At 35.2% G+C, this 20,493-nt stretch overlaps 2 protein-coding genes and 2 long non-coding RNA genes across 5 annotated transcripts; 3 read left to right on the top strand and 1 right to left on the bottom strand.

Moving 5' to 3' along the window:
• Nucleotides 1–27: 27 nt before the first annotated feature.
• LOC124433522 (DENN domain-containing protein 3-like) lies at nucleotides 28–11,583 on the bottom strand. Of its 2 annotated transcripts, XR_006944487.1 has the most exons (29): nucleotides 11,481–11,583; nucleotides 11,203–11,340; nucleotides 10,864–11,024; nucleotides 10,565–10,700; nucleotides 10,255–10,407; nucleotides 10,093–10,162; nucleotides 9,968–10,022; nucleotides 9,814–9,871; nucleotides 9,577–9,664; nucleotides 9,401–9,509; nucleotides 8,723–8,774; nucleotides 8,501–8,646; nucleotides 8,343–8,404; nucleotides 8,125–8,224; nucleotides 7,943–8,046; nucleotides 7,820–7,864; nucleotides 7,649–7,728; nucleotides 7,523–7,553; nucleotides 7,299–7,413; nucleotides 7,129–7,226; nucleotides 6,395–6,537; nucleotides 6,269–6,315; nucleotides 4,897–4,983; nucleotides 4,772–4,827; nucleotides 4,596–4,697; nucleotides 4,497–4,522; nucleotides 4,378–4,418; nucleotides 4,187–4,291; nucleotides 4,071–4,117 (listed from the first exon to the last, which is right to left on the bottom strand). XR_006944487.1 is itself a non-coding variant. In XM_046983301.1 (26 exons), exons 3-26 carry the CDS (start codon nucleotides 4,608–4,610, stop codon nucleotides 290–292), a joined length of 1,848 nt encoding a protein of 615 aa, XP_046839257.1. In that variant the 5' UTR covers nucleotides 4,611–4,697; nucleotides 4,772–4,827; nucleotides 4,897–4,979; the 3' UTR covers nucleotides 28–289. The 2 variants fall into 2 exon arrangements, 1 of the variants encoding a protein (XP_046839257.1); XM_046983301.1 differs by lacking the exons at nucleotides 6,269–6,315; nucleotides 6,395–6,537; nucleotides 7,129–7,226; ... (17 more) ...; nucleotides 11,203–11,340; nucleotides 11,481–11,583 and adding exons at nucleotides 28–370; nucleotides 547–705; nucleotides 806–898; ... (14 more) ...; nucleotides 3,782–3,852; nucleotides 3,943–3,999 and having other exon boundaries at nucleotides 4,897–4,979.
• On the top strand, nucleotides 3,845–5,156 carry LOC124433529. Its single transcript, XR_006944488.1, has 3 exons — nucleotides 3,845–4,199; nucleotides 4,326–4,442; nucleotides 4,754–5,156. It is a non-coding gene; the product is annotated as an uncharacterized LOC124433529 (long non-coding RNA).
• LOC124433530 lies at nucleotides 8,077–8,790 on the top strand. The gene is made up of 3 exons (XR_006944489.1): nucleotides 8,077–8,198; nucleotides 8,512–8,613; nucleotides 8,705–8,790. It is a non-coding gene; the product is annotated as an uncharacterized LOC124433530 (long non-coding RNA).
• Nucleotides 11,569–19,182, top strand: LOC124433525 (E3 ubiquitin-protein ligase NEDD4-like). The gene is given in 29 exon segments (XM_046983305.1): nucleotides 11,569–11,715; nucleotides 12,184–12,271; nucleotides 12,415–12,506; nucleotides 12,797–12,878; nucleotides 12,974–13,012; nucleotides 13,079–13,132; nucleotides 13,203–13,253; nucleotides 13,323–13,378; nucleotides 13,446–13,507; nucleotides 13,584–13,783; nucleotides 13,855–13,937; nucleotides 14,011–14,137; nucleotides 14,274–14,375; nucleotides 14,554–14,646; nucleotides 14,729–14,783; nucleotides 15,253–15,311; nucleotides 15,407–15,472; nucleotides 15,653–15,813; nucleotides 15,885–15,953; nucleotides 16,032–16,157; nucleotides 16,393–16,462; nucleotides 16,571–16,666; nucleotides 16,851–16,924; nucleotides 16,993–17,053; nucleotides 17,207–17,266; nucleotides 17,425–17,532; nucleotides 18,244–18,286; nucleotides 18,289–18,412; nucleotides 18,582–19,182. Coding segments are annotated over 28 exon segments (2,382 nt in total). The 5' UTR covers nucleotides 11,569–11,715; nucleotides 12,184–12,205; the 3' UTR covers nucleotides 18,685–19,182.
• Nucleotides 19,183–20,493: the final 1,311 nt, after the last annotated feature.

The following is a 20,493-nucleotide window of genomic DNA, read 5'->3' as shown; positions in this document are numbered from 1 at the left end:
ATTGATTCTATATAAACTTTAGATACATTTTCTGGCTGCAATTAATTTTTACTCTTTATTTTCGTAACACTTCACGAGAATGCCCGTTCATCAACCAGCTAGGCAAACATTTTTATTCATAGTTACATTTTTCGTCAAATCGTTCCTTATAAAACATTATGTTGAATTTATGGAGTAAAAAACGTGAAAACCGATGGAGGCACAAATTTGTTTAACGAAAGTACATGTAACCAAGGTAACCTTAAGCTCCACCAAATGTTTCACCATGAGTTGTAGCATTCAAATGAAATCATTTGAGGAAATCGAAGAACGCTGACTTGTCAGTTGGACGAACGGTGGTGACCTTATCAAACTTCACAGCGTCATTCACCTGAACAAATGTGTTTGTGTAAAAATAAACGAGAAAAGGTAAGCCTGATTGCTAACCTAAGACGGACTTTCTAGATCCATGTCACATGATCAGATAAAACTTTACATGTCACGTGCTGGAGTCAACGTGGACTCAAAAAACGTTTACTCATTTTTACATTGTTCCAATTGCGCTACCTGTTTGGTACTGAACGTTACAAATCCTAAGTCATCTTTAGTTTTCTCCTTGCGACGCCAAATTGCTATCTTGCCATCCTTCGAGCCAGGACCTGTTGCTACGTAACCACCATTTATGACGCAGATGGAGCGCACTGAATCGTCGTGGATTTTGAGCGTCTAGAATAAAGACACCGAAAGATTAAAAAAAGAAGCATTCAGTTTTCACCAAATTGGAGTTGATTTGTTGCAATGTGCGTACTGATCTTTACTAGCATACTTTTTTCACGCGAAGCTCTCGATCTTTCCCGAGTGTTTCCTTTCTGGTGAGATTGACAACGATAATAAGACCATTTTTGTTGCCGATCCAAATCTGCCATGAATTAAGTGCGAAACTTATTGCACAAGAAAATCATTTTACTGATTGAAAGAAATCACATTATGGTCAGATCAATCATAAATGAAGTACATTACAGCCAGAATAATCATAAAGGAGTCACAATATACAACCACTATACTCGTTAAGGAGTTACATTACATGATGAGATTAATTATTATCTATTCTACTTTCAATATGAACATAATAGCTCAACATAAGACTTTCAAAAAAGCCATCACAATTATAAAATAGAGAATGTGATGACTTTTTTAAAAGTCTTGTGTTGGGCTATTATGTTCATATTGAAAATTCCCTTTCCCCTGGCAAATCTCTGGCCACGATTTTAAATATTCTACTCTTCAATGTAATACTAACGAGGATAAAACGTCGACCTTACCTCGCTTCCCATTAACGCCATTTTAGTAAGAGCGACATCTTTCTCTTTGGTTTGGATTGGCAGTATAGTGTAGGTCAGCGTTTTTGTGTTGAATACAGCAATCTTGGCACGTTTACCACATCCACACCACACCTGTGAATTACAAAAGATAAAATGATTCCTCTAAAATAACAATTAAGAAGAAAAGGAGTGACGAATGACCGACCTCGTTGGACGAAACTGCTGTCATGCAATCTATAGATAAGACATTATTGCCATCTTTCAACTCAAGTACATGCTCTATATTTCGTTCAGTGTCTAACACCACGATCGAACTCTTCGTGTCTAGCGATAACAAACGATGAGGGTGAATGATGTCAATGATATGTTTTTCGAAAAATGAGCCATTGAATGAACTTACCACACCAGAATTGATTTCCGATCAACAAGAATGATACGCATGTTTTTGATTGGTAGTTTAGACGGATCTTGAAAAATAAAGACGTTTTCTCCTCAAGTTGAAGCAAATCTCAATAACTTTAGGTAGTCGAGACTAGAATGGAAGCGCACCCCCCCCCCCAAGTAAATGCATTCCTGCTTCTCAGTACAACAACGTACAAATATTATTCTTCAATCATTAATGAAATAATACATAATGAGTAACCACTTTCTACTAAAATTTATTAGTCGTTTACGTGAAGTAACAAAAAAATTACTCCAAATGTGAGTATTCACCTGTTTATAAATGGTCAGATTCTCAGCATCCCATCCAATGATGTGTCCATTCAGACTGGCACTCCATACAATTCTGCAAGGAAAAATACTTACATGTATGTATAATCCTTTAACATAAGTCCATAGCTACACTCAGGTTCTTAGCTTACTTCTCATTTTGTGGCTGTACAAAGATCGCAGAAATGATGTCGGAATGGGCGTCCAAGTGTTGGTTGGCTGTGAAAGTACGTTATGAATTATGGAAGATGGGATGCGGAAGTAAAAGAGAAACAAAAATTGAGATTACATCGTATTTTGCAACATGTACACCTAAAGGTTATTGCCCTAACCTTTATAAGTGAAGCGATCAAAAACATAAATAGTTGCGTCACAAGATCCGGCCCAAACTTGACTATCACCCACAGCCAAAAGACAACTCTACATGGAAAAAAATGCTTCAAAACGTTCAATCATTCTCGGCTGTCGCAAGCTTCCAAGTGACGCTTACAATTCTGTCGTTGGTGCAGAAGATTTGTGTTTCAAAATCCCATCTTTCGTCATCCATGGCACGCTTGAAAATGACGATGGAGCCAGAGGCCTGGTGACAAGTCACAAAACATGATTATAGCCTCAATTCACACAAAAAGATCATCGTGCAAACGTAACTGACATACCATTCCACACCATATCTGTTCGTAATATAGAGTACAACCTAAAAACAGTCAGATGTGATCTCTGTATCCACACCAATCACTTCAATCCCTGCCCTACTTCAAACAGAGACTAACCCGTATCAAATTTCGGTAGATAAGCTAATGCTTCGACTGTAGCAGTAGCTGTGTCCATCTGTGAGGGATTCAATCTCTGCACAAGAAACTGGAAACGAAAGCGATAAACATTTTCAGTTCTCACCATTACAAATTACTGATCAACTCCGTTACCTCGTCAGTTTCAGCAGAAATTTCCTTCGCTGGCTCGTTTGTTCTCGTGAAATAGCACATCGTCTATAAAAAGGATTGTTGGACAATCTTTTGAAGACGTACATCGCAATATCGATTGACATTAACGACGATAAAGTATGCGAGAAAGGAAGATAATACTGAGATACATAACTTACCAAAGCTTTGCTGTGTGGTACGCCACTGCAATTGAAAGGAAGCGACAATTCTCAAAGTAAAGCAATATTGGTTTTAACTATTTAAATGGCAAGTCAAAGTACGTCTGTTATCTTTACCTTTTTAATAACGCGTCAGCAAGCCTTACATTTTGAGCACCAAGACTGATGAACTGTGGGTCTCGGAGAGCTTGAATCGAAAACAAAGAGCATGAACTGATGAACATATTTTAAGATTGATTCAATAAAAAATCATTCAATGAAAAAGCCTTTGTTATTCATCCTTTATTACTTTCAGCTCTCTCGTGGCAATCCGCCATTTCTTCGAGATAAGCACACCACGTATCTCGTTCGGTTTTGAGGCAGGCAAAAAACGGCTTTAGAGTTTTATCTATATACACAAACGCACAAACAAATGAAATTATCGTGTGCCCCATGAAAACATCTCGTGACCCATATTGTACCTTTAACAACGACCCTTATTGCCGGTACTCCACGTGACAGTAAATAGTAATGTTGATACTTCTCAATATTGTAAATATTGAGTAATCTTGTCAACTGGCGACAGCTTGGCGTGCCCTCCGCCATGAACAGCAGTCTACAAACAGTTTAAGAGGTACGACTGGCTCATCGTTTATTACTTGATACAGGATATTCACAATGACGTAGCTACCTTAAATTGGTGAGAAGCAAGCGTCCAACGCCAAAATTTGTCGTACACAAAGAGGAAACTTTGATTGCATACTAAAAGAAAGCAGTGAACAGCGCACATATTGTCTTTTAACATTCAAGAAGGATGAGATTTTACGTATATGAGATACGTTGCTTAATTACCTCGCGTTCTTCTATAGTCACTCCTTCTACATCCATACTTTGAGCTTGTGTGTCTTCCTGAAAGGAGAATATGTTTTCAACTTTAAAACTGTATAACTTTAGACGCTACCATCAACAAAGTTGCTGACCTGATTTAGAGTATAGTAGAGATCTGAAAACGTGTTGGGGTGGATGGCTAAAACAGATATAATCATTGAAAGTTAGTAAATCAAGAAACGCACTTGTATTGAAAGGATACGCGTACTTTTTCCACCCAAGTAAGTTATCAATACACTGAACAATCTCTCTGCAGTCTTAGTGTTATCTGTGATCTGACACAACATCACACGCTCTATAAAGTCATCCTTTCCTAACGAGAAAGACCCACAACATTTTTTATTCAGGAAAATCGACAAAGCAACAGCATCATAACCTACTGCACTACAATATACTTACCCACAGGATACCTCGGTACACCCTCAAAGATAAGTTGCTTCCTAGAAGATATAATTGCATGGCAGGTTAGTATTAATCTCTTCAACATTGAGGTAGAGCATTCTCCACAAGTTGATTACCTTACTCGAAACGAGCCAGCAACTTTCTGAAATAAGAAATAGTGCGTGTTTAATTACTGTGGTATGATCTCCTTATTCAAAAACCCGGCATGATCCTACCTTATTCTTGCGCATCAGTAAATCTAGTTTACGAAAATAGCTTTTATTTTCAAATCTGCCCACAAAGTCAAGTCAAACGGACTAAGTATTTCAATGATTGAGCTGCAAGAAGCACACGTGCATTCAATATTTCAATGTGAATTTCTACATGTTTCAAGGAAGACCAATCTACTAACTTGGTGGGGAAAATCCTCACGCTTTTTGATGACAATGCGAAAAAGTCGTCAAGACCCTTGAATTGAAATTGGAGAAGATGTAAAGGAAATGGGAATTAAATGTCATGATCTATTGTTGTACATACCTCATAAATTTGTCCATTCGCTACATACATCATACCACGAAGATAAAGGTAGCACGCTTCGACAGAGGGACCTTTAACGTCTGATTTCTTACAGCACGTAATAAAAATAATTCACGCGTAACTAGTAAATGTTTCACACGCGTAACTATCAAATGTTTCACACGTGTAACTATCAAATGTTTCACACGTGTAACTATCAAATGTTTCACACTTGTAACTATCAAATGTTTCACACGTGTAACTATCAAATGTTTCACACTTGTAACTATCAAATGTTTCACACTTGTAACTATTAAATGTTTCACACGCGTAACTATCAAATGTTTCACACGTGTAACTATCAAATGTTTCACACGTGTAACTATTAAATGTTTCACACGCGTAACTATTAAATATGTCACACGTGTAACTATTAAACATGTCACACGTGTAACTATTAAACATGTCACACGTGTAACTATTAAATACGTCATACGTGTAACTATTAAATATGTCACACGTGTAACTATTAAACATGTCACACGTGTAACTATTAAATATGTCACACGTGTAACTATTAAATTTGTCATACGTGTAACTATTAAACATGTCACACGTGTAACTATTAAATATGTCACACGTGTAACTATTAAATTTGTCATACGTGTAACTATTAAACATGTCACACGTGTAACTATTAAATACGTCATACGTGTAACTATTAAATATGTCATACGTGTAACTATTAAATATGTCACACGTGTAACTATTAAATATGTCACACGTGTAACTATTAAATATGTCATACGTGTAACTATTAAATATGTCATACGTGTAACTATTAAATATGTCACACGTAACTATTAAATATGTCATACGTGTAACTATTAAACATGTCACACGTAACTATTAAATATGTCACACGTAACTATTAAATATGTCATACGTGTAACTATTAAACATGTCACACGTAACTATTAAACATGTCACACGTAACTATTAAATACGTCAAACGTGTAACTATTAAATATGTCATACGTGTAACTATTAAATATGTCACACGTGTAACTATTAAATATGTCACACGTGTAACTATTAAATATGTCATACGTGTAACTATTAAGCATGTCACACGTGTAACTATTAAATACGTCATACGTGTAACTATTAAATATGTCACACGTGTAACTATTAAACATGTCACACGTGTAACTATTAAATACGTCATACGTGTAACTATTAAATATGTCACACGTGTAACTATTAAATATGTCACATGTGTAACTATTGAATATGTCATACGTGTAACTATTAAACATGTCTTACATGTAACTATTAAATATGTCACACGTGTAACTATTAAAAAACTTAGTTATTGTAGGTGCACATTTACCTGAATTAAATTATTCAAATCTCTAATGCAATTCTCGTAGAAACGTCCTTATATAAACAAAGAAATTAATGAACCATCAATGATGAAAAGACGCAGCTATCTCATGTTGACAGTTTGTAACAATACCTGTATGTATTCCTTCTTCAACAAATGGCGTCAGCTTGAAGACCTCTTGAGTGTTCAAAAAGATTTTGCCATTCGATAAACTACTTGATGATCTACTATGACGTACTTCTAAACAGCTCGAACTTCTTTTATGGTGATTAGCACTATAGAAAGTTAGCGATCATTTTATGAGAATTTGTATACATTGTGTCGACTGAATTTATACTTGGATAATATGAAGAAATGAAGAAGAGTTAGGTATCATCATAGATGAGTCTTGAGCTTTCAAGAGGACGTTAAATTTTGAACAGTAACAAATATGTGTAGTGATGTCATTATTGAAATTTTTTATAAGTTCAATGAAGACAAAGATTGCATGCAAGAAAGAATTGAGTTCCTCAGTCTATTAATTGTGAGGAAATCGCGCTTTTTGTTGTGTCCTACATTATCTGTATCCTTATTTAAGGAAATGCTGATGTATATTTGGTCCTTAATGAGAGACTATACCTATTTTATTATAGGAAATGAGTTAAAATATAATCAGGACGTAAAAAAATGTCCGCAATAGAGGTATCTGTTAGAAGAGAGTTGACTGTAACACAAAACAAGTTAATTTGCAAATGACATGAATAAACTAGCGGAAGGTGTGAAAGATGATATGGTGGAAAAAGTGATCTACCTCAAACTACACGTGAGTGAAAATGGACGATATGCTGACATAGAACAAGATAAAGACGATCTGTTCAAATACTCACAAGTTGCCTTGTTCTGTTATCGCACTGGAAAAGAAGTCCTCTTCATTTTTTTCATAGCGCTCGCATAAATAAAAGCTGAAAGCTTGACTTGCGCACAGCTAAATTCAAAGAGACTTCATTGAAATCGAGGAACGCTCGTGCTGCTTACAATCAGATTAGTCAACACGTACTTGTCGGTAAAACTGTCGATCTTTTTCCGGTTTGCATTCAACAAAACCAACACGGTCAAAGAGTACTTGTTGACTCTTGTCCGAACCTTGTCCTTTGACGAAATATGTGAAGTCACTGGAAATTTTCATCAGAAACGTGAGTATTCATAAATATTCATATCTTACCGCTTGCAGGATGCATTTTTGTGTTTTAAATAGAAAACTTACTTCAAGGATGTCATTACCTGAATAAATTCAACATCAGATCCATGCAAACTAATAAGCGTTAAGAAAATCAAGTCAGTCGATCATTGTAGCCTCCATCATATGTTCTAATATTTTGTACAGAAGTAGTTTTTGTGCATGCATACCTTCCAAAATGCTTTTCGCACAATCTCTGTAAAATGTACGACGTCGTCTCCTCATTTCCTTTGCGTCAAGCAAAGAGATGCTAAAATTGAATATTCATTCACGTATATAGAATATGCAAACAATGTCAATAATTTTTTTAAATATGTAGAATGAAGCTATAGGGTACATACCTTGACACCTCCTCCAAATCGTAAAATAGTTTGATATCTTTGATCCTTAAATAATATATGTTGATCGAATTGTTAAAAAAATCTCACAAACTAAGTAGACACAAGAATTTTTGTTCTTCTCACTTGCATTTGAAGTCGTCTCGGTATAATTCAGGAATGAGATGAATTAATGTCTTCCCAGAGTCAACCTCCCCGTCGTCAATATTTGCGCATACTATACCTGATTCCTAAAAGATCAATGAAAAGACCCAAGCAATGACTCGTGTTGTAAGTTCTAGCCTTCGAAATTTTTGGAGCCGTCATACCTCGTCTTGAGCTTCGAGTAATCTTTTTACTTGCAAGATATGCTTGCTATCACAGCCCATTATGAAAGACCCAGGTGCGTCCAAAAGATCAATCAAATTACTATTGGAAACAAGTATTGGTTCATGATATATAGTAGTTAATTTTAGCAACAGTTCATGAGGGCCCAACATTAAACTTAAACACCCGCCATCACGATGTGAATAGATAATTCATATACCTTGGAAGAACAGGAACATAAGTCAAACTCCAAATCAACGGCTGGATATAACTTAGCAATGCCTTTGATAAAATTGAAGAAAATGCTCCAGCTTTATGTCACATTTCATTATACGAATGAATGTGGTTCTGACTACTGTGACAGTTCGTGATACCTACCTCTATTATAGGTGTTAGTAACGAATAATCAGAGGCAAGAAAGATGATTCTCTGTTGTGTCAAGATACAGCTAAGAAGCAGAAGTATGTTATCGACAGAAAAACAAAGAAATGGTAAATGGTAATCCATGTTGATGATGCGTTTTTCTGAAAAAATAAAAATTGACAGAGATAGTTTAAAACTCTTAATTGCCATTTTTTTCAGACTAAAACATCTACTCACTTGGCTCAGAGGCCGGTCTAATAATATGCTTCGTATTACACAACTCGAATTCCTAGAAAGTAGTGAAAATGTCATTTCCCCAAAAATTGAAGAAAACAAAAAAAAGGGCTGTCTAGAAAGATTACCACAGTCATTTGGAACTGCAATGAGGTAAACTGCTCAAGATAAAATACTTATGTCATCAGTACTGTGCAAACTCCGGGAGTTTCAACTAAAGTTACCCTTAAAACAAGTTTAAACTCCGGTAAAAAGTTCGGATTCTAAAAACTTAATGAAATTTTAAAAAATGTTTTGAGAAAATACCGGTAAAACATTATCTAAGCTTTCTTTTCATTAAACTAAATCAAGATTAGCTTTCCGATGTTTTCTGGTAGAGCACACCGCTTCTTAGTAATAACGTTGCATGTCCTAGAAAAACTTGACGTCATTGCTGACGCAAGGTCATGACATCTCGTAATACCAAACTTGAGGTTGTACTGTAGGCGGTGCCAGCAGACGTTTTTATTTTTTCATTGCCAACTATATTTTTGTCGTATTTTTGAGGAAGTTAGAATATTTACTTAAACAAATGTCCACTAAAATCTCATATTTTCGGAAACACAACTAGAGTTCTTGTATGGATCTGAACTCTGGCTCCAACCATCCCTCTCATATTTATTCTTGTGTTTTATCACTTACTATGGTAACCGTCCCTGCTGGTGGAATTGGCACTTGGCATAATTTGCATACAAGTTTCATCATTGCTTCCTTCATATCATTGCCATATGTTGAAAGGACAGGTAAAAAGCTATTGCGAGAAAGAAATTAATTTCTTGCCTTTGAGTTCATCCTCATTGATTGGCTCTTAATTTTACCTCGATAAACAATCCTTTGCAATGTGAAAGTATGGATATTTGGAAATGAGACAACAGCATGTTGGGACATAACAAATATGTGATTTCCCTGGAAGATTGAGAGCAGAAGAAATTCATAAATAATTCAAGAAAAAATGACAGGAAAAAAAAGAAACATCAGAAGATGAAAGGGAAGAATTGTTTTGTATGATCATTTGAAACAAAGAAAGTGAAAGAAAATTCTTGTATTTGATTCACCATTGCTCTTGTTGAAATCTTTACTTGATAAAAGGAAACGAACAGGATTATTCATTCCCTATAATAAATAACAATTAATTTCATAAGAAATATTCTTTGCTTATAATGCTGTATAAGTGAGTTCTCAGCTGTTTCTCACAAACATGTGTTTTACCTCCATGGCATAGTATGGTTTGTAAAAAGTTAGGCAGCTACAATAGCTCCTTCTCCTAAAACAATTAAAAGGAAGAAAAATAATTAAATAAGGAAAGCTTTACCTTGACAAATTTATGGAATCAACCTTCAATGTCAGTTAGCACTAATGTATAAATAGCATCATCTGGTTGACTGTCATAAACAAATGCTCCATCTACAATAAAATACACTAATTTTAGAAAAATTAAGCTTATCTTGTTATAATTAAAGTAATAATTTGAAAAAAAGATCAATGTTCTATTGCACCTGGCAAACAAAACTGAGGCAGACTGAATATCACATCAGACCCCAACGGTAGTTCAACATGTTTAGTAAATCTTAGTTTGCCACTTGTTGTTGGTGGAGTCAAGCTACTAGGAGTGTTGCATGCTATATGATCTTGCTTGTAGAATGGGTAACCTAAAATGATAAAAGGATATGTTTGTATGGGGTATTAACAAACTGATATTAACAAGCTTGCAAACTAATTTTCTCAGGAAAAAGTTCCTTAAGAAAAACTGCAATGTGCTTGCATCAATTGGTAGTGTTAAGTTATTCAGTTTCAAAGATATCGTACCATTTACATGTTCTTTTGACTGTGGAAATGAAATAAACTGCCCGGAAAGTACAGCCAAGATGGATGCTTCAAACTCCTTATTGAAGGCAACTTCTTCATCAAATGAGCTTGTGCTAGCTACACTACTTTTTCGTGACTGACATAAATGATAAAATTCAAAAATAAGAAACATTAACAAACGAAAGAATGGTCTAAAAATTGAAGGATAGATGGAGCAGAGATCATCCTAGTTGCTACATATATCAGGTACATCAAATGTATTTCAAAGAACAATGATTTGCAATCATCCCCATGCTTACCCTTCTTGGAGGCACCAATCCTGTGTCTTCATCCATTCCTACTATAACACATAGTTCAAAGAGACTCTGTAACAATGTGGTAGGCGGACGCAGTCTGCTTGCAGGATTAGCTGAATAAAAAACTGAACTTTCCATTCTATAACAACACTTCTTGTGAGCTCCTAAATTAAATCAAATACTATATGTACGAGCTTACAAAACATAGAAGTAGTTTGTTAGATTATTGGCAACAGTTCCAGCATTATGTGAAAACTTAATGCGTACAAAAATAAATTTGGGAGTTCGTAAAATTCAATTAAACTACTATGATATTAGTCCAACCGCTGGATCGACACTTACCCCAAAAAACAGCAAAGAAAAAACTTCTTGATTCAACGATCCATGGTCTTTGGAGCTCGGGGAAGAAACAAGAAGCTTCTTCCTAGAAGCGCTTTTCTATGTCTTTAAATAAACACGAATTTTCTTAATCGTAAATTTCTGTAAAAAAGGAAATACATCAATCGTTCTTCAGCTTCCGCAAAATTCAAAGGAAGAACAAATTACTGATGATCTCGCAGCTAGACGATCAACAATTTTCATGTATAAGTGCATACTAACGTCTCAGCACATATTTTTACCTGAAAGTATCGAGATGATGAAAAACCACGTGAAAAAAAATGTCATATTACCACATCTGCACGCATGTAACATATTTTGTAACAATTATCGTAAACGGAAATGAGATACTATACAAAGTGCTCAACAAGATAGCAGAATTAGCACAAGTAGAGTTTTTATTCACAGTGGCTTTGCAAAACCGCTATCGAACTGTGATACTCAAAGTAATTTTAAAATCAAATGTCTCACGCAAAGGTGAGCTAACATTTATTTAAACAGTTTTTTTTTCCTGATATTGAAGCAACTTGAAATTGAAATTAAATATATGTGTTGTACATATGTTAGTCCGAAAAGAGCTTGAAAAGACCATGTTAGTTAGACCACTAGACCATTTTTTCCTCTCAGTTCATTATTCCTACTTCATCGCACATATTGCAAACTGACATTTTCAAGTATCAAAAACATGCCATAAGGTAGTTTCAAATAATTGCTTTGTTTCGGAGTCATAGTTACAACAGCTTGTCACGCAAAACATTTATGCATTATTCACCATTCAACGGCTGTTATGAAAAAAAGATTAACAAAAATACGCCTGTGTACAATAATTGATATCTTATACTTTGACCGAGGTAATTTTTCTACAATTTAATTATTAGCAAGTTAATTTTAGAAACTTTTAATTTGACGACGTCACACCATATGAATTATTTTTTTATACCCCAGGTTCTTTCGTTGACGCTGCAAAATGGCGGCCAACCGTTTGGAAGAAGTGTCATTTGATTCGACTATATATGGCGTAAGCCTGGAAGCGGTTAGTCTCTTTTTCTATCAAGTCTTTAAACTTTATTAACTTGAAATAATAAATTATTCTGTGTGTAGAATGGCAGCGCCCTTGGAGTTATAGTAAATTTGTTTACTAAGTTATAGTAAATTTGTTTACTGATCAAATTTCAGGGTGGAACACGAAGTAGTTATCCCCTACGTATATTACATGTCGTTGTTTTACACGCGAAAACGTTAGCAAAAAAGGACGTATTTGGACTTAGGTAAACTTGTATAAATTATGGTGTTGGTATGCCAAATTGCAACAAATTAAGAGTCACAAATATATATATATTAATTGTTCTGTCATGGTGCTTTGGACTTTTTAGTTTGCTTTCAAGATGTAGTTGTAATTTTTTAATTTTGTAATGTGCAATTGCCAAAATAATAACATCTTCATTATCATTATCATTTTATGTTTATTTTTCCATCCAAATGCTTACCCCCATCTCACTGACCTAATTCATACTTCTTACTTGGATAAACAGTGTAAAATATTACTTTGTTGTTTTAGTGACCCTTATTGTAAAATAGTTGTGAAAAGTTATGTGAATGATGAAATTATTGATCAATTCAAAACATTAACCATTAAAAAGGTAATTGGCAAAAATCATACTACATTCAAACCTGTGTTGGTCTTTTTGTTTCATGTATGAATGATTTTTTTGTAAAGACTTTGTATTTGTTTCAGACACTGGATCCAAAATGGCAACAGGGTTTTAAAATTAGAGTGAGTAAGCCATCATTTGAAATTTTTTGTAATATTGTGTCTGAATATATATATTGCATTTTGTAGGTTAATCAACATCAACACAAATTGTTATTTGAAGTCTTTGATGAAAACAGACTGGTAATGAAAGTTACTCTCTTGAGTTGAACTTACAAAGAGCATTTTGCTTCACACTTTTTTATGATTTCAGACAAGGGATGATTTTCTTGGACAAATAGAAATGCCACTAACTAACATTCCGGTGACTTTTGTCAATGTTTTGTTCGCGATTCCATTATTGTCACTTTATTATATTTTTCATAACATTTAGACTCAACAAGAAAACATGGATATCATTCCCAAAGAATACAATTTGAACAGAAGAAGGTTTATTGTAAATTATTATGTTGATGTGGCTATTGGTGACTGTAAACTGAAAAGAGTGCTGTTTTAGTGAGCGATCACGGGTAAAAGGATCACTAGAATTGCTACTTTACTTTATGAGAGATTTGGATGGTTAGTGATGCAAGTTGCTTACTTTAACATCATCAGTTATCTTCTTTAATTCTTGAGGTGATTATTCATGTTTTAGAAGCAGAGCATGCAAGCCACATTGATGATATCAGTGATGTTTTTCATGACAACGACCAATCTTATCCCCAAATGTCAAGAACTAGTATACAGCGCCGTTTGGGCTCAATGCATCGTGTTACTGTAAACATGCCCGATGTTGAGGAGCCTTCAGCACCCATGCAGATGCCTGACCTCCCCACAGGCTGGGATGAAAGACAGGTGATATTATAATTTATACAATATTTATATGCTCTACTTTGAATAATCATACCTGTAATTATTAACTTTAGGATGCCAATGGAAGAACATATTACATCAACCATCGTTCACGAACAACATCATGGACAAGACCAACTATAACAGAAGATGACGAGTAAGTTGTTGAAGACACAAATTGCTATGTATTACCCTGTCATAGATAACAATGACTAAAATCTCTTTTGTAGAGAGCATACTATTTCAACAGCAATGCCAATACCATCGGCCTCTTCTCCTGAACAACCTCGTTTCACTCAAAATCAATTCTCACTGCGACGTCACATGAGTGTAGAGGATGCAGAGGATGCTCGACATGTACAAAGCGTGATTTATTTAATGTTTAGCCTTTTATAGTATATGTCACTAGTAAAATGCCCACATATGTCTCTTATGTGTTTTTGTTTTGCAGATTTGTAATCTGTCATAAGTCATGAGTATACATATTTTTCAGCAGGCTTTAGAGATTGAGCCACTCCCTCCTGGCTGGGCTATGCAGTATACTGCTTCAGGGAGGCCATTTTACATTGACCACAATACACAAACAACAACCTGGGTAAGCAGCAATTATTTCATTTATAATTAAAACAGTTGGTGATTTCCTTCTCAATCATTTTCAACTAATTAGCTCAATTTTTTGTCTCATCACACTAACATCTTTTAATCATGTATTCACTTTCATTTATCATTTCTTATTGAGTATTTATTTATTTTTTTCTCGTTGCAAATCACAGACTGATCCCAGGCTTTCCATGGACTTTCCATCCGGTCGCTCACCTGAGGCGCCAGCTCCCAAAGTGGATGCACCAGATCTTGGACCGTTACCTGTACGTTATAGTGAAGAACATCAAGCGTTATGTGGTGCTTTCAGGAATGTAGAAACATAAATTTGTATTCTTATTTTGTTAGGATGGCTGGGAAGAGCGTATGGATACGGAGGGAAAGAAATTCTACATAGATCATAGTAAGTGAATGCTTCAGAGCTTGGTGCTTGTCGGAGTTTATGGCTGTATTTGGGTTTTTTTTTTACATTTTGATGGACAATTATTATTGTATGGGTATATTGGCATTAATAGCCACGATAGAAATAGCACAAACTTTTACATATTGCATGTTTGTAGAAAGATCGTCCAGATAAGTGGAGTTTTGAGAAGATTGTTGGTGTTAGATTGTTAGTGCTTAGTTTTGACATGTTAAGCGGTAGTCATGAGGTCACTAAGTCGACATTCACACCAACAGTTGTTGTCAGAGCTGCAATAACCTTGACGACCGACATCTGATCTACGTACTTGTTTTGTTTCTTCCTTGTTGAAACCTTTGACCAACTGCTCTGTAGGTTTTCTTATCTGATTGACTTTATTTATATTACGGAATGAATGAATGAATGTTAGGCTGGTTCAATAGCCATATCAATGTTTTTGTTTTGTCTTAAGACACTCGCTCAACCCAATGGGAAGATCCAAGATTACTGAATGAAAATACTCCAACCGAGGTTCTGGATATCTCTGGCAATATATCTACAAGATGAATACGAATTTCAATTGAATTTCATGACGATGTATATTGATTGAACGTTTCGTGTTGTAGGCTGTACCTTATTCTCGAAGTTATAAGAAGAAATATGATCTTTTTCGATCTCAGCTTAAAAGACCTGTAAGTTGATATACGTAACGCTTTTTTCAATGAAATGCATCACAACCATTGATGTTGATTTGTGGAGATTGGAATGATTGACAGGGGCTCTAAATGGATAATTTTTGACGGATACGTAGTTCGGCGAAGGAGATCCAAAGGACTCCGTGTGAAAATAAATTGTTCTCTTTTTACATTTAGAAAAATATTCCAAATAAATATGACATCAACGTACGACGTGATCATGTCTTGGAAGATTCTTTCAGAGCTGTATACCACGCTCCAAATCCTGATTATCTGAAAACAAGACCTTGGGTGATCTTTGATCAGGAGGTCGGCCTGGATTATGGAGGGGTGCAGAGGTACACATGTTTTATGGTGATCTGTCCGTAGTTATGATCGAGGGTGATATGATTTTCACTCTCTTCTCTAGGGAATGGTTTTATTTATTGTCGAAAGAAGTATTCAATCCTTACTATGGCCTATTTGAATATTCGGCAAAGTATAACGAATTTGCTTTCGTATGGATGTGGCTGTGTTATTTATAAATGAATGTGTTGAATGATCTTTTTTATTTCAGTGATACATACACACTTCAAATCAACCCGAATTCTGGATTATGTAACGAAGAGCACCTGAAATATTTTAAATTCATTGGGAGGATAGCTGGAATGGCTGTATACCATGGGAAATTATTGGATGGTGGGTGATATTCGTGTATCAGTTGGAGATGGGGACTGCATCCTCCCTCCTTCACTTTTCCTCTCATTTTTTTTCTGATAAAGAGAAATTTGTAAATAAATAAGTGAGTGATAAATTCGTTTGTTTATGTTGATGGACAAATGAAAGGGCTTTCAAGAAAGAGGGAGTTCAAATATTGCAATGAGTGAGTCCGAATTTGATCTGTTTGCATGAAAGAGATACATTTATTTTGTTCTTAGCCTTTTCATCAGACCGTTTTATAAAATGATGTTGGGGAAGAAGATTGATTTAATTGACATGGAGAGCGTTGTAAGTAATGTGTTGAGATATTTATTATGATGGTATTGTTTATTGTTAGTGTGGTATTTTTTAATTGCTTTTTATTATTATTGCTTTTTTAATTTTTGTTATTTTTAGGATACGGAATACTACAACAGTTTACAGTGGATTTTAGACAATGATGCTGAAGTTCTTGATTTGACTTTCTCCGTTGATGAGGAAGTGCTCGGACATGTTAGTGAACACATATTTCATTGTCTTTTTGTAAAGTAGTTTCACTTCCATGATTATCCCATTGCAGTTAAATATTTTACTTTATGTTTACACGTATGAACGTTTAACAACTACGTATGAACGTTTAACAACTACGTATGAACTGATTATTTTTGTAATTGCATAGACACCTTTCAACTTTTAGGTTCAGGTTGTTGAACTAACGCATAATGGAGCCAACATAAAATTGACAAATTTGAATAAGATTGAATACATACGGTACATATATATTGATGGATGTATTAATGACTTCAACCCATATTTACTTAATTTATGCCTTTTGTCAGCTTAATCATAGCATGGAGATTTGTAAATCGAGTCGAGAAACAGATGAAGAAATTTATGGAGGTTTGTATTATGGCAGTTGTTGCACCGGTGTGAATGGTTGTAGTTGTTGTCAGTGGGGGTAGTTGTTACACTGTTGTGAATGGCGGTAGTTGTTGCACTGTCTTTTCATTTGCGACATTATCTCTAATTATTTTTATTTCCGTTAATCTGCAGGGCTTTAACGAATTGATTCCTCAAAATCAGATAAAGATGTTTGATGAAAGAGAACTGGAAGTATGATCAATAAGTCTGCTAATAATTCCTAATTGTTTTCCTTCGCCTATTCAATTTCTTGTAAAGGAATGCAACAACATCACCTGGACAAAACTATTTTCTGTAGTTGTCTTGCTTTGAGAAGCTACTCACATTCATTTTTATATGTTTTTATATAGTTGTTGATGTGTGGTGTTGCTATGGTAGATATAGAAGACTGGCGAAAGAACACGATATACCGGGGGGAGTATCATGATCAACATTCCATCATTCAGTGGTTTTGGAAGGTATTAAAAATCATACTTTAATGTCGAGTTTCCATGTGGTTGTTTGATTTAGCTTTCTTCGTGCATGTGTGTTCCATTTTACGAAATAATTTTGCCTGGATATCAATGCAATTATAAAGAGTACGACAGATATATAATATTTTTTGCAAAAAATTAAGCGAACGTCAGCTAATGCAGCCGTCTTCTGAATATTATTGGAAATTACAGCGGGAATGTCATCACAAAGATTACCAATCTGTGTTCATTCACTCTTGCTTTCCCTCACTTAATCGTGCATTCACTTATTTGCTCTTGCATTCACTCATTTACTCCAGCATTCACTCATTTACTGCATTCACACTTTACTCCTTCATCATTTACTCCTGCATTCACTCATTTACTCCTGCAGCATTCCATTTATCCCTTCACTCATTTACTCCCATTCATCATTACTCATTCATCACCATTCACTCAATTCACTCACATTCCACTTCACTCATTTATCCTGCATTCACTCATTCCATTCACTCATTCTCCGCATTCACTATACCTTGCATTCACTCATTTACCCTTCATCATACCTGCATTCCATTTATCCTGCATTCACATTTACCCTGCATTCCACTTACTTACATTCACATTTCCATTCACTCATTTACTCCTGCATTCACTCACACTCTTGCATTCACTCATTTACTCCTGCATTCACTCATTTACTCTTTTTCTTTTCAGGCAGTCCAGTCATTCAACATGGAAGACCGTACATGCCTGCTACAATTGTTACAGGCACCTCTCGTGTGCCAATGAATGGATTCGCCGAGCTCTATGGTAGCAATGGACCTCAGAAATTCACCATTGAACCTTGGGGAAAACCACATTCGCTGCCGCGAGCACATACATGGTATTACAATGTATATTTTTATTCTTACTTTGTTTGGTTTGTTGTTGTATGGTTTCGTCATAGTATACATGTGACTGACAGCATGAAACTTACCTCTTTTGAGTTGTTCGTGCATTACCGTGTGCTTTTTATATCAGTTTTGAATGCATTTTCAACATTTTTCATGTAGCTTTAACCGACTCGATCTACCAAAGTTTAGCAGCTATCATGAACTTAAAGAAAAATTAAAACTCGCCATCTATAACACCGAAGGATTTGATGGTGTTGACTGACAGCTTTTTTGGTAGTAAATAAAGCATTTCTACATTGTAATCATTACAGACGCATTCGCAAATTTAACGTCAATTCGACCAATTCATCTCATTATAGACGGATGGCTCGTATTTAGTATGCAACAGACCTCTACGCCATAGAGCTAGCTGTGTGTATTTTGCTTTCACTTTTTGCATTTATGCTTGTGCATCGTTTTTTCACAATGTGCAAATCAGGTTATGAAAATTTTGCTTGGACTGTAATTCACAGATAAAAATCCAATGCTAGTGACATTTGGTTTTACAAATATGAAACGAATTAGAAAAAATATTAGTGTATATGTATGTAAGTTAATTATTTGAGATTATCATGTTTCTTCAGACAAGAATAAATCGAGTGAGTTTGTATGAACATTTTATGGAGAACAGTTTATGATGATGTGTTATTCAGCAAAAATATTCGTTTTCTGTATAAAACAAAGTTAACAATATAACATACGTAGTGATTTTTGACGTTTATTAATTTGATACGTTATTATTTCTTCCATTTATTTCAATATACAACTATGGCATAGCCAAGCCTTTGTTATAGGGTAAATAGAAATCAGTAGGGAAACAGATGGGATTCGCTACCAAGATGGGATTCGCTATCGGGTCTGTCGAATGTTTCTTCGTTGTCGTCATCAAAAGTGAAGCGATCGCACATGTCCTTGAAAGCATTAAAACACACAAAAAAGATTAGTTCAGGAAGAGTAGAAAATTTTAGTGATGCATTCTAAGTCTAAAGATTACCATTTGACGCTTAAGTTTTTGTTCTTGTTGGAAATTTTTCATGTCAAATGTTGTTGAATTGTTCATGAATAATCCACAAGTATCGTTGGTTGGATACAATGATGGTGAATTATATTGCTCGATAAAGGTGTTGTTGGCACAAGTTGGATGTCCGCGTCTGTTGACTTGCTCTCTTGAGTATTACTGTGCTGACTGCATGGTAGATTCCTGGATTTTTTAAGAAAGCATTCTAGACTATTAGCAAAGTTCAAATGTACAAGTTTTCAAATAATTTATATCCTACCAGTTGAACTCGGCATGTTTTCGTCGTAGCTGCTCATAGTGTCTTTCCATGGCAATCATTGAGCGAGTTTTGTCATTTCTTCGTGATCCTTTCTTTTTTCGTTTAGTAGGGGGAAGTGGTGTTTCGTTCCTGGAAGTACGATGTTCCTTCTGAAATATGTCTTTCTGCAAATCTGCTTTCTAAATTAATGATTCATTCAACTGTAAGGATGAAAAATGTTGAAATTTCACACTGTATGCGTTAAGGAAAATATCATACCCTGGCTACAATGTCCATTTCGTCGTTGCACTTGTTGTAAGGCACATATTTGCCCTGTGTATTTCTACTAATGAAAGATGCAGTTAATGTATGGAAAAAAGTAGTTTGAAAAGAAGATGAACATACAGTTGTCGAGATGCATGACCAACAAACTCTAAAGGAAAGGATGGTGTGAGTCTTGGAGAACACACGTTTGTATGCTGATTGTGCTTGTCGTGATCTTGTCTTCTCTTCACAGTTTTGGATTGTCTGTAATGGAAGAATTTTCTAAGATAATTTTTGGAAAAAGGCCTCTGGCACTATGTCAATACCTTGCGTAGCGAATTGCTGATAAAAATGCCATTTTTCTAGACGTTTCTGCTTCTTTTGAGTATTCAACTGATTGTGTCCGTGTTGTCAAAAGCTGACTTTCCTCTGCAGAAAAATGACTAGGCTCATTTTCAATACAACGTCCAGCTGTCGAAACGTTCTGTGTTTGCCAGTTTCTGAGATGATTT

Source organism: Xenia sp. Carnegie-2017, unplaced genomic scaffold (assembly GCF_021976095.1).
Source record: "Xenia sp. Carnegie-2017 unplaced genomic scaffold, XeniaSp_v1 HiC_scaffold_13, whole genome shotgun sequence".
NCBI lineage: Eukaryota > Metazoa > Cnidaria > Anthozoa > Malacalcyonacea > Xeniidae > Xenia > Xenia sp. Carnegie-2017.
The sequence above is the reverse complement of the archived record's forward strand: the minus strand, read 5'-3'. Positions and strand labels throughout refer to the sequence as shown.

Coding starts and splice junctions, on each gene's coding strand:
- LOC124433522 (XM_046983301.1), bottom strand. Junction 4,292..4,377: donor TGTACCGAGGTATCCTGTGG/GTAAGTATATTG, acceptor CTTTCTCGTTAG/GAAAGGATGACTTTATAGAG. Junction 3,853..3,942: donor TGACTATAGAAGAACGCGAG/GTAATTAAGCAA, acceptor GCTTTCTTTTAG/TATGCAATCAAAGTTTCCTC.